The 14,635-nt window shown below is 36.5% G+C and overlaps 1 protein-coding gene across 6 annotated transcripts in view; it reads left to right on the plus strand.

Moving 5' to 3' along the window:
* LOC132377830 (receptor-type tyrosine-protein phosphatase gamma-like) overlaps positions 1-14,635 on the plus strand; it is a 671,456-nt gene that overhangs the window by 259,021 nt on the left and 397,800 nt on the right. For all 6 annotated transcript variants that reach the window (XM_059944246.1, XM_059944241.1, XM_059944240.1 and 3 more), the window contains one exon: positions 9,344-9,523. In XM_059944246.1, coding sequence (XP_059800229.1) covers positions 9,344-9,523 — 180 coding nt within the window. The remainder of the gene's footprint in view (positions 1-9,343; positions 9,524-14,635) is intronic.

Here is a 14,635-nt window from a genome sequence, read left to right on the forward strand (position 1 = left end):
AGTGGAAAATAAATTCCTGCTTCCACTTTTATTTTGTATTATCATGAATGATATTACAATATTTATAGGATTTCTTCTCAACTGCAAGTTTGCACTTTTGAACTTATTGGATTGTTTGCAGAAGTTGAGCATCCTTTCTATGATGGAAATTGTCATGGGACAATGACCACTCGAGTCTGTGGCATTCTAATGATGAAGATTTATTTGAACAGACAGGAAAGAGCTCTCAGCATACTGACATTACTAATCATGGCGATCTTTATACATCTCGATAAAAGCGTGAAACAGCGTTGCTGTCAGAGAAATCTTCCATACTCAAGCTTTGTATATGCTCCAACAGATAACCCCGGTCCTCACTGTCAGTTATCAACAATTATTTCAAGCCTTGGTTATCCTCTCCCCTTTTCCCAGGATCTAACACTGTTAATGTCTTTTCTTTGTAATACAAGGATTCAACCATGGTCATAGTTATTTCTCATCTTAAAAGTAAGTAACAACAACCTGGCTTTTTACCATAGTTTATGCTTTTTCAATTATAGCCATATTTTATTTGCAGCTCTGTCCCATTATCTGTGAACTCCTGATTCAAATCAAAGCATCTACATTCCTAGATTAACCTGTTTTTCCCATTCATTTTATGTCCAACCACTTGGAGAAAGGTTTCCATGTTTTTTTTGTTTTTCCAAAATATAGAGAAAACTCCATCTGACTAGTTGGAAATCTCAATCTACTGACATATTGTAAGTAGACTGCAGTATAATTCCTCTTTTGCCTGGACTGTTCATGGAAAAAATATTAAAATGAACTACAAATAAATTATTAAACAAGAAGTCTTAGGTGACTTTGAATAAAATAAAAATGTAGCTGGTTGACTGTAAGATATTGGTTTGCATGATTCCTCCAGGACATTTTGTTTTTGTTTCTTCTAAAGGAGAACCCATTCCACTTTGAAATTGTGATTTGTTCTATATTACTGGTAAATGTGAAAAGTAACTGTAAATCATAAGACCTCCATGTATTGAACAGCAGCGGGACTTTATATTTGGTGCATTGATATAAAATACATATTCAAATTCACAAACCTTTTTTTTTATCAGTTGTTCCAGTTACCAGGTGCCAGGTTACCAGTTACCAGGTGACCTAATGGAGGTATACAAGATGATGAGAGGTATTGACCGTGTGGATAGTCAGAGGCTTTTTCCCAGGGCTGAAATGGCTGCCACAAGAGGACACAGGTTTAAGGTGCTGGGGAAGTAGATACAGAGGAGATGTCAGGGTTAAGATTTTTACTTAGAGAGTGGTGAGTGCGTGGAATGGACTGCCAGCAACGGTGGTGGAGGCGGTTACAATAGGGTCTTTTAAGAGACTTTTGGATAGGTACATGGAGCTTAGTAAAATAGAGGGCTATAGGTAAGCCTAGTAATTTCTGAGGTAGGGACATGTTCGGAACAACTTTGTGAATCGAAGGGCCTGTATTGTGCTGTAGGTTTTCTATGTTTCTTACGCATTGTAAATAACACTGGACAACAAACTTTTTCAAAAGTGTTGCTTCCTCAGAATTTTTTTTGTTTATGATAGACTGCTTGAAGATGAACTCAAATATAATTTCCGACTACTTGTATCACGTAGAAATTTGAAGAAACAACAAATTAACTTTTATTGAATATAATGTGTTTAATTGCACAATGGTGCTGATGTTTTGCAAAAGTTCAACAAAGTTGAAAAAATATTGTTAATGATTTTCATTTGTACTCAGTGACGGAGGCTTCTCGCTTAAGTGTCCAACAATAATTCACCAGCATTGATGGATTCCAGTTGCCCTGGTGTCTTTTCTCCATGACTGCAATGTCCCGGTGGAACCTTTCACCGTGCTCATCACTAACAGCACCAAGATTTACAGGGAAGTGGGAATGGGAATGCAGAAAATGAATCTTTAGTGACATGTTGCATTTCACGGCTTTATATACTTGAAGCATGCTTTCAACCAGCTGCATGTAGTTTGGTGCGCTGTAGATGCCGAGAAAAATTTCAACAACTTCTTGGATGTGATTTTCATGTGATTTTCTCCAGTCCCACAAGAAATTCTTCAAATTGCCTGTCATTGGTGACCTATTTGATTTGTGGACCAACAAAAATGCTTTCCTTAATCTTGGCATCAGTTGTTCTGTCTCAAATATCCGTCTCAAATATCAAAATCCTTCATAGAAATGTTTGTGCCTGGTGATAGCAAATTCCATCCTTACAGTCCTGAACCCAATAATTATTACTAAAACCTGTCCTGCCATTCAGCAGCCACACTGCCAAAGCATGCCCAAGCATGCCTGCACAAGATAGGAAACTTTCCAGCTTACATTGTAAGCAACATTTTAATTGACTTGAATTATGAATTGAAATAATAAACATAACTGATGTCAAAAAATGGTGCATGATAGGGAAATTTCATGGTGATTTTCATGATCAGTAGCCCAAAATTCATAAGATACACCTAAAGGTATTCAAGAAGCAAAACCTTTGTTGTCCAGTGTAAACAGAGATTCATACACTGACAAAATTTTTTCTCAAGGATATTTAAATGCCATTTGTCTTCAAACTAATACAAAATACTGGAGGAACTCAGCAGGTCAGGCAGCATCTATGGAAATGAATAGCTGACATTTCAGGTTGAGACCCTTCAGCTGCCTTTTCTGTTGATTCTTCCAGCATTTTGTATGTGTTGCTCCGGATTTGCAACATCCACAGAATGCTTGTGTTTTACCGTAATATCTTCTTGTGACTAGTGGAACAATTTTGCTATACGTATATAGCAATCGATGAGTGAACGATTTAACTCCTTTTTTTGCCAAACCTTAAAATAAACCAAACCTCATGAAATAACAATAACTTCAAAATCAAGAATGCACTTGGATATTGATTATACAATTACTAAGTGAATGGGTTGAGAAATACAATGATCAATGGAGAATACAAAGGCAGTTCAATTAATATTATGATATTTCTGTCTTAACATTATATGTATAATTCCCATCAGTGTTTGAAATCATTCTAGATTAAGCATGATAACTGAAAATTAAACAACCTTTGCTGAATGCTTATACTTATATGTAATATATTTTACAGGTTATGCAGAACTTGTCATTATGAGCTAGTGTTTTATTATCTGATAGATAAAATTTCCTTTGGTGCTGCAGCAATTTATACAAAGAAAGACTTACATTCATGTTGCACTTCTAATGATCTGAGGATGTTTCTAAGTACTGTATAGCAAATGGACTGCTTTTTAAGTGTAGTTAATCACAATTGAAATACTGGCGCCCTTTACAAAAGTGAAGTGTTCCCGTGAAACCTTTTTTTAAAGCTGAAATGGCATAAAGCGAAGAACCATTAATTTATATGGGAAAAATTTTCGTAAAATCAAAAATCCTCTTTGTAATGTGAAAACAGATTACTAATATAGGTCTTTTTAAAAGCGAAGTGGTGTAAAGCGAACGTTTGTAAAGCGGCGGACTCCGGTAGTGAAAACACAGCTGCCAACTTTTACCCAGCAAGCTGCCACAACAAAGTGCAATAGAATTAAAATAACTGAATAACTAAAGCAATACCTTTAGTACTGCTGATTAGGAGTAAATAATGGTCTTAATTACCCTGCTATCTTTCAAAATGCATACAGTACTGTGCAAAGCTATACATACATACATACACTCAAACCTTTAGCTTCAGCCGCCTGACCCGTTGATTTTTTCCCGCATTTTGTGTATGTTGCTCTGGATTTGCAACATCTGCAGAATCTCTTGTGTTTTGTCTGTGTGTGTATATATATATATCTAGGGTGCCTAAGACTTTTGCATAGTACTGTAGTAATTTTATATATTGCACTGTACTGCTGCCAGAAAAAGAACTAATTTCATGATGTATGTGATGATGGTAAATCTGATTCTTGTTATGTGTCTCTGTTCTGGACTGAGAATGGAAAGGATACAGGGAGAGGGGTGAGAGTGGGAAGGAGACACGGAGAGGGGAGGGATTAGGAAACACCAGAGGGACATTCTGTAAAGACCAATAAACCAGTCGTTTGGAATCAAGTGACCTTGCCTCGGCACCCACAACCTATCCTTGCCCTGGCACTCCTTCTCTGCCACCTGTCCCACACCCCTCCCATGGTACTTCACCCTCGCCATTCCCAACATCCTTTGCTCTCGCCAGATTTACAAACTCGCTAACAAATACAGTACTGTGCCACAGTCTAAGGCACCCTAGCTCTATATACCATGTGTTTCCATCTGAGAGAGCATGTGAATAGCAAAGAACAAGACATGTTGAAATGCCGAGATACATCTTTGAAGAGAGGATTTGATACATAACACAAATATTCCTTCAACAAATCAGTAGATGAAGCATTGTCCAAATAAACACGGCCTTTGATTGTACAGTGCTCTTGACTGAGCTGAAGTGTCCAGTTCAATTCTTTATCTATCCACGAGTCTGGAGTGGGATTTTCTTACACAGACATGAGAGCAAGTTACCACTCGCATACTATGTAAGTTTTTTTCAAAATATTGAAAACTGCTTTAGTCAATGAATTGGAGGTGGAACTGGGTGTATAGCCTACAGTAAAGCTTATTGTGCAGCAAACAATATTAATGTAGTCAGTAAACAGAATCTACTTAGAGGATAACTGGACATCTCCCTATAAAAAATGGGCAATTTCTTTAGATGCATTTTGTTATATTTGCATCATGTACATGAAATCAGTAATTTACTTTTCAGTGATTGCCAATCTTGTATGACTGGGCATTACCAAATTATCTGTAGTCAAGTGGTCAGCAGCAACTTTGAAATATGCAGCCTAAATGCAATCTGTACTATATTGTTATGATCATTTTGGCTTGTGGCCTGAGACTTCTAGAGAGGGGAGAATTAAATATCTCATTCAAATGCTAAGTTAAACAGCTGATATTCCGGTTCTTACCTTTCTATTTTTGTTAACATACAACTGTTTGAAGCTGTTATCCTGCCTTCTCAATGACTTTACAAAAGTACATTTAAACATATTAAGGTATTTTTCTCCTACACAGTGTGGAACTAACACTGCAGTTGATATATCATGCAAGCTCGTGGTTTTGTGCATTTCAAGTGGAACTGTGCCATTATAATTCACGTTTTTAAAATCAACCTTAAGACTAAACAGACATCTATCCATAATTTTTAATATAATTTTCCACTATTTGCCCATATTATGGATTGTGACCTTGCTTTCATTTTCCCCTTCATTGCAGAACGAAAAATGTATTCATATCCTTCAGATAACCACAAGACAAAGTGACTTTATATAATACATTTGTCCAAAGTCATAATATTTATCTGTTTGACCTCATTTGGATAGGCATTGAGGTGGGAATGAGCTTTTGATCATGCGTTTAAACAATGTAGTGGCAATATCAAACCAAAACAAAACAATTGCCTCTGCCTGGGATCCTGCAGATTTGTTATACTTGCATGACGCATTCCCAGCTCTAGTGATTGCTCCAGAAGTTGAATCCTTTATTTGATCCTTTTTTAGCAACTGGCAAACACACAATCTTGAAGCGATGAAACTTAAGTGCACCCAAGTGTAAGCCAATAATCATTATTCAGCGGTCAGTAAAAGATTTGACCTCTGCCAGTCCCAAGCTACAAACTGCCACAAAATCAGCAAGATCACATAACTTATTCCCGTTGTTTTTACCACGTCCCCAATCGTATTATTAATACACAACACAGAATGCAAAGCAAATAGAGAATGGATATATGGCTCCTGCTGACTATTAAGTAATAAAGTACAATAATATTTAAATAAAACAGAATGCACAAGGCATTTCAATAATTTTTATTCTATGATTCCATTTTGTAGGTTGACTACAATTGTATGACACAGCACTGAAGATATTGACTGCTGGCAGGAGAAGCTATCTCTGCAGCAATACCTTCATTGCACACTGCTTGTGATGTCTAGTTAAATAATTAGAAGCTATACTACTTTCAATTTATGGGGATGAAATTGAACTTCAGAAAAGTGTAACAGAAAATTGGCAGCATGGTTTACACCTGATTCAATTTTCTTTGCTGCTGGTTTCATTGGAGAGGAAAATCTATCAAGATGTAAAATGGCATACTGATTCACTGTTGTCTGTTCAGCACTACTGTCAGAATTCTATTTCACCCTTACCTGATTGTGTATTTTGATCCACTATTTAAGGTAAATGCTAAATGAAAAACTAATTACTTTTCTGTTTTGAATTTGTACTGCACTGGAGTTCATTTATAACTCACAACCTTGATGTCCCATTATCACCTTGGCACAATTCTGCTTTCTGTTATGTATATCCAACCAATCACTCTTCAGACATAAGTAATGAATGTGTAATTGAGTATTACAGCACTTGAAGAATAAATTTATGTACGTAATCAGCTTCTAATGGATTTTAATTATGTATCTGCTTTAAAAAGGAAGGCATGATACTGATCATTGAATCCAAATTTAGGTTTCTCCATTTAAGAAGTTGTAGTAACCAAGAACCTTTTGGAGACCCAAGTGCTGGAACGTAACTCAGAATCATGTAGCCCAAAAGTCCCTACTAGAAAACTGCCTGATCCTCATGGAACTTCCATGCCAGCCAACACCACTGTCATTCCTTATGATCTGAGTCTCAACTGCTCATTAGTACATTAGAGCAAAAGATGTGATTGGAAATATGCCCAAAGCTTGGATTCAGTAGCTTCATTTGTTTCAAAGAGGAGAAATGGCAGTGAATGCTATAGCTCTGTTATATATGTGGACATTCTTGTTTTATGGTTTTACGCTGTGCAGTCATTAAGCCATGGAGAGGAAAGTACTCTATTTATTATTATTTATGGAAGATTTACTGTCACAAAGTAACTGAATCATTGGATGGTTCAGAAGACAAATTAATTTTGAATTTGTAATGGAAGATCAGTTTTAATCAAATTCTTACCAAAATGAACATGAAAAGGGAAGACACAAGACACTGCAGATGCTGGAAATTTGAAGCAACATGCAAAAAGCTGGAAAAACTCAGTGGGACAAGCAGATTCTATGGAGAGAAATGGACAGTAAATGTTTTGGGTCAAGACTAGGGTATGGGTTTGATGCTCTGGGCCTTCTGGTGTTGAATTTTAGCTTGGTGAATCCCACCAGTCTTGTTTATAATTACATTTTCACAAGCAAGACACCAAAGCTACTTTCCACTGTCTATCTTAAATGAAGGAATTCGACCAAATCCGTTGCCCTCGAAGGTAGATGTTCTAAACTCTTAATGAAAAAAAATGCTTTCGATTTTGTGAAAGGAAATAACAATGGACTAACGTGACTAACACAAATAATTCCTGATGAGATTAAAAAGAGGTTGGTGCCTGTTCAGCTCTGTAATTCATGTGATACTCATGTTGTGTGGGATGTAACCTGCAGTCAATTAGCAAAAATTTATTTTTCTGTGTATTTCCTTCAGATGTTTAATCATAAGTAGTTCTTTGAACCCAACTGGAAAACTGTGTTTTAAATGTTGTTACTGAACATAAAGTTCTACATTTAGTAACTGTTTGTAGAACCCAAACACATTAGTTGGAGAGGAGTTACTGAAGGAATAAATACTTTTACATTTGCTTTGTGCAGTGCCTATCTATTATACATACGAAGGTTTCTGCAAGGTGTTGTGGAATTCTCATAATTTCTTTATATTCCATAATTTGAACTACCTGTGAATGCCAAAACATATTTCATAATAATTTTGAAAATGATATTCTGAAATTTGCTGATATTTTACAAATAAACTTATTTTCCCATTAGGAATGCTGAAATAACATTGAAGAAAAGGTTAAAGATTAATTTTATTTGTCTCATGCACGTTGAAACATTGTAACATGCATTGAAATACATTGTTTGCATCAACAACTAACACAGTGGCAGATGAGCTGGGAGTAGCCAGTAAGTGGATCCAACATGCCCACAACTTTCTAGTCAAACCCTTACGTCTTTGGAATATGGGAGGAAACCCACACATCCACTGACAAAATGTACAACCACTTTATAGATAGCAGCAGGAATTGAACCCTGATCATGCAGCTACTGATGTGAACTGTTACACTAAACACTGCACAACCATGCCACCCCACTTTTCCCAATGAACATGCAGTTGTTTCCAGTGCAGCCAGGATATGGTGTTGAATAAAGTGTTTGAAATCAGCTTAACAGAATCAGGCCTTGGTTGCATTCAGCAGAACAAACAGTTGAAATTATTCCAAAATATATAAGAAATTTCATTTCGATTATCTTAGCTTTGTTTGCACGATTATAGCATCAGTGTAGTTTGATTTTTAGCATAGATATTTATGACAGATACACGATTAGAATTAAGTTTTGAATTCTGATTTTATTTTAGTTGTATGCTTTCTGTTCTAAAAGCTCTAACTAGTTCTTTTATTGTTCCCATGGAAACATCAGAATCTTGTCAAAAGCAGTAACACTTGTGAAGTGTGTACTTGAAAGTAAATGAAGTGTCTTACAAGAAGATACAAGTAGCTGTATGGTCTGGATATTCCGGACCACTTCCTTACTTGCTTTGAGTACCTTTAAGTTTGCTCTGCTCTTATTTAAAATGCACTCTTATAAATTGCCTGGCAAATCCTTCCAAAATTAGCTCCTTATTTATTTAATCTGTGGTTACTTCGGTTTCTCCTGTGTAAAATGAATAAATATGTTAACTTCACAGATTAATTCCAAACATAGTGACCTTTACCCCTTTGCTTTGGATTCCCATAAATAGTGCTTGTGGGGACCAGATTATTTCACCTGCATTCAGGGAAATTTGTTTCAACATTTTTGGTTAATGTTTTTTTTACATAAAGTATTAATTGTCGAATTAATGATATCTCCAGGCAAGCGCAATGCGGCGCTTGTTTTTCTGTTTTCTGAGTATACACTTTGTTTATGTGAATCCAATTCATTCTTCTGTTTCTCATTATTATATTAGCTTACTTCTGCAGTTTATGCATCATAACCACATTATGAGCTCAGAATGTAACGTCGGAGAAGAAAGTTGATTCTGTTTTCTTTGAAAAAGTATCATTTTCGGTACTCATTTTGTACATGAGCTTTATTTACTGTATTTTTAACTTTCAAAGACTGCCTTTTGGCAAAATATAAATCAAAACTTTATGTGTTCATAATTAAAGTTTTGATTTTACTAATTATGTCATAGTATAAATAGAGCTGGATATTTTAACTTAAATGGATTAGAAGTGAATCTTTATTTCTTACCTGCTGATGCTGTATACATTGCTTTCTCTCCAGGAAACTATGGACCAAAATATTGGGCCACGTCTTACGTCGGTTGCTCTGGTGTCAGTCAATCCCCAATTGATATTGTAGATCATAAGACCCATGAAAAAGATGACCTGCAGCAAATCCACCTCGAGGGTTTCGAAACAGAGTCCTCCAATAGGACGCGAATGAAGAACACTGGAAAGACAAGTAAGTTTGCCGCATGGGGAGTCTATTGTTTTCTCCGGCTATTTGGAACAGCAATAAATGTTTATAAATGTTTAATAATATTGCTGGTTTCAAGCAAGGAAAACTGGCAGTAGAAAATTAAAATATGACAGAAGCATTACAAACTAATTGTGAGAATGATTTTCTCTTGAAGAGTTACAACTTTGCAGGTACTACACGTTGATTGTTTTTAATACAGTGCAAATAATTATGCATTTTCATGACTGAACCATTTTTAAAAAGTGCTCTGCTGTTGTGTATTTGACGTTAGTAATATTTGAGTAATATTATAAATATATTGTTTGATTAACCATTCTTTGTTGTTTACATAATTAAATCTGGGTTATATGGAAAAGTACATGAATGGCATACATCATTAAACCAACACATCATAAGGGCACAGGTCGTAAAAGTAAAACGAAGTGAAGCCATGCGTATCCTGGCTCCGTCTGTTTTTTTTTCCCAAATAATTTTATATTTTGAAGTTGCAAACTAATTCTAATGTCGGCTGCTGTAGAACCAACCAACTTAAATTTCAAGGCAGTTTCAGCAAGATTAAAAAATATTTAAACAACTATATTTTAAAATAATTTCTGTACACCACCCATTGCAGCAGTGTAGACATTGATTTGGTATTTTGCTAGCAAGCATGCCTTTCCTGGGTAAATTTTAAAAAGAGCCTTGCAGATTATGGTGGCAATTTTGATTAGCTGCTGCTGCTAATGTGACAAGCATGTGCACGTAAAATTGGGGCTTTCTTCCAATATTTCTAGCTCATATTCAGAGCAAAATGATCATTCCCATGAGCAAATCTTTTCTCATAACAATTGAAATTTTAACCTATACTCGTTAATTCATTAGCATAGCATGCTTCAGGATTATCGATTGTTGTTGTCCTGCATGGGAAATTCTCATTTCTACAAGGAATTATCTCACTGTTAGACTGAATAATTCAGGTTGAAACTTGGAGTTCAGTTTTATGTACCAAATGGACAGCAATACTTAATGTTCCATAATACAAACATAATTCATTACTTTAAATAATATTTTTCAGAAAATAAGCCTATCATTAATCTGTTTCTCTTAAAATAATTGTAAAATTCAAAACATTGGTGGCAACAGCTAAGCAGGGTATACTAACAGGAGAGGGCACACCATTAGGAAAGCCAGCAAGTGCTTGGATGAAAGATAATTGAGCTTTTTACTGAACTTATGTTTAATTGATGATTCAGTGCAATATTTAGGGCTGAATCTGAACTTTACCTTTTGTAATGCTTGATTAATTAGTTTTCCTCATCCTAAATCTCTGGGTGTCATCCAGAACTCACTGGGATATCACAGGCAAGCATTATACTGCAACATTGGCCCCCACATTATCTCTTGCAGAATACTTCTCTGCTGTTGAGCTAGCACGTCATGCAAAGGTCAGAAATGTGCAACAATGCAAATAGTGATTGGAAATTTGAACTCTACTCCAGTTGAGTGGCTGTTGTTGATGGCCTGCATTGTTCCACCTGCCATTTGTCCAATGTCCTTTGTGAGTTGGAACGATGATGGAAAACACCAGATGAACTCTCAAAGACTTATTAAAAAAAAGTTACGAAACTGTTCAAGATTAGGACAGCCATTCTGTGAAAACATGGCTAACAAATATGCCACAGATACAGATTGATTATCCAAGTGTAAAGAACAATGTGATGTATATAAAGAAGGAATAAGTACAGCATCCTTCCCTCAAAGATGCTTCACAGCTCTTAGCAAAATTTATATAACCATGAACAATATGGGCTTCTGCTGTGAAAATCGAAGGTGCTCAGTGAATCTATATGCATTTGGAGCTATGAGTCCCAAACCGTGGAATGCATTACTTCAATTCTTCCCTTTGGAAGAGGCACTTTATTTTGTTTATCTGAAAATTTAGGAGACGTTACTTGGATTAACAGAATAAACATTTAAGTGAAAAGTTACTCACATCATACAAAAGAAATAAAGAAATTGTGTTCATTCAGTGCTATGAAGACAGCTACTGTTGCTAACTTTATCTTTTTATTTCAACAAATATTGTATGTAAAGAGTGCTTCCATACTTGGACTAATCAACCTTACGAATGCCTTTTCAGACTAGAGACAATACCATGCTCATTCACAAGGGCACAGTTCATAAAACAATTGATTAAAAATGGGGAGAGAGCAGTTACTCTACCTATGTAGTGGTTACATCTAGTTGCTGCAATTTTCCTACCACAACAGATCGACAGCCGATGCAGTCTCACTGGCTCTTCACTTTGCCTTGGACCATCTGATCATCAGCGGTTCCTACATCAGGCTTCTGTTTATTGATCACAGTTCAGTATTCAACACCATCATCCCCTGAAGTACAATTTCAAAACCGGGGCCTCTCTACCTTTCTCTGCAGCTGGATCCTTGACTTCCTCATTCAGAGTCCAAGTCAGTGCAGATCAGAAATAACATCTCCTCTTCACCGACAATCAGCATAAGCACCCCTCAAGAATGCATGTTTTAACCATTGCTCTACTCTCTACTCTTATGGCTGTCTGTCTAGGCACAGCTCAGATGCCATTCGTAAATGTGCTGATTAACCTGGTGTTGGGACAATTTTACATGTTGACAAGGAGGCATTCAGGAATGAGATAGGTCAGCTGGTTTGAGCAGTATCAGACAGCAACCTTGCACTCAACAGCCTTGAACTCAAAGACCAGAGAACTGATTGTGGATTTCTGGAAGGGTAAGTTAGGACAACACCAGTCCATGTCAAGGGTCAGCAGTGGTGGAAAGGACGAGCACCTTCAAATTCCTGAGTGTCAACATTTCAGGAGATCTACCCTGGGCATAATATATAGATGAAATTATGAAGAAGGCACAACAGCAGCTTGAATTTGAGGAGATTTGTTATATCAGCAAAGACTTGCAAATCTCTACAGATATATTGTGGACAATATTCTGACTGGTATGGAGGCTTCAGTGCATGGATTTGAAAAAAAATTGCAGTGGGTTGTAAGTTCAGCCAACTTTATCATGGGCACTACCCTCCCCACTATGAAGGATATCTTCAAAAAGCAGTACCTTAAGAAGCCAGCGTCCATCAGTATGGGCATCCCTATGCAGGATGTGCTTTCTTCTCATTACTACCATTAGGGAAGAGGTACATGAGCCAGAAGATGCAGACTCAACATATAAGGAACAGCTTCTTGCCCTTCATCATCAGATTTCTAAATGGTCAGTGAACCCATGAACACATCCTCACTAACTTGATTTCTGATCATACCATTTATTTATTTGTTTGTTTGTTATATTTCATATTGTCATCTCAAGTAATCTTTTTTTCAGCATTTGCACTGTATTGCTCCCACAAAACAACAATTTTCACTACATCTGTCAGTGGTAATTCTGATTCTGATGTTGCTGCCTGCACTAAAGGGGAATTCAAAAATGTCCATTGGTCCCTGGATAGCTAATCTGTATGATGTAATTCAAATGATAATTTGATATAAGGATGTTGTCTGTTCTTTGAAAAGTGCCTTTAGAAGACTCGAGTCCTGAGAATAAAGATAAATTACAGAGAGAGAATTGGCCCAATCAGATCAAGAAGTGATAGATAGCTACTGCAGAAATGGTGCTTCAGTTTCTGCAGATGTTTGTGTGGTAATCATTTCACTTGTTATGCGTCACAGTAGATAGTAATTGTTGCTTCACATAAAATGTATAAAACGTTAATTTGTTTCCTCAACGCTGGGGCCCTTTGAGAAAATTTTAAAGTATTACAGTGATGAAAATTTCCACAATTTGCATTTTGTTCCCCAGTGGCATCATGAAATACTATAGATCAGGAAATAATTGGATGGGAAGCTTCTGAAATTCCTTGTTTGTTTTTACCTTACTTTTGTTTCATGTCTTGCCATTTTTCAGAGATGTGGTAAGCAGTTCCATTCAGAATAAAATGTTTGAATATGTAATACCTTAATGTCAATAAGCCTGAAATATTTGGAGTTGCTTTTCTCCAACTACATCTGGTGCAAATATGTTGCAGGATGGAAACACTAACCTTTGAAATCGACTGTTTCAATGGAAAGCAAAAGAATGAAGGACCAGTACAGTAATTGACACAGAATGAAAGCATGAATTTGTATTGGAAAATGCGTCAGACAATATCAGTACTGAAATAGTCTTTGAAATACCAAAACTTGATCAGACTTATAATATATCTATGCTTTCCTTAAAGAAAATATGTGGATGCATTTGCAATAACAACCCATTTACTTTGTTATTTTCTTGTCCTTGTCAATCCTTGTCAAAGTGAACAAGACTAGACAAGTGATCGATGAATCACGTGTTAAGGAGGGATTGTGCTACTTTGCCCTTGCTGAAGCAGGATTGACCACAAAACTGACACAAGCATATTGATAGATTTGACATGGAATAGTTGACTAATGGGAGGCTTTTAAAAGGGTCATATCAAGGCTCTAGGGGCAACGTATTCCACTTAGGATGAAGGGTACATGTCTCTTATAGGAACCCTGGCTGACAGGAGATATTGCTGGTCTGGTCAGGAAAAAGAAGGAAGTGTACGTTGCTTTTAAGCAGCTAGGTACAAATGAATCCCTTGACAAATAAAAATGAATTAAGAGCAGACTTAAGTGGAAAATCAGGAGGGCAGAATGATGGGTATGAAATGTGTTTGTCAGGCTGGGTTAAAGATAATTCCAAGAGGTTCTTCAATTACTTTAACAGTAAAAAAAGCACTAGGGAAGAGTAAGTCCACTTAAAGACCTTCAGCACCGTGTATGTGTGGAACCATAGAAGTTTTTTTTTAATGTATATTTCTCCTTGGAAACTGAGGAACTAATGAAATAATTGGTTGTGAGATCTTGGAACATATGTACATCAACTGGAAGAAGCATTTTCGGCCTTGAAACACATTAAGGTGAGCAAATCCCAAGAACTAAGAGCACCGCCTCCCCTTGCACCAGACCTTATGAGAGGCCAGGGAAGAAATTGCAGAAGCCCTAATGGAAATATTTGCTCTGTTGATGGCCAATGGTGAAGTTCCAGAAGTGGAGGGTGGGTAACTTAGTTC

This window comes from Hypanus sabinus, chromosome 19 (genome assembly GCF_030144855.1).
Source record: "Hypanus sabinus isolate sHypSab1 chromosome 19, sHypSab1.hap1, whole genome shotgun sequence".
Taxonomy (NCBI): domain Eukaryota; kingdom Metazoa; phylum Chordata; class Chondrichthyes; order Myliobatiformes; family Dasyatidae; genus Hypanus; species Hypanus sabinus.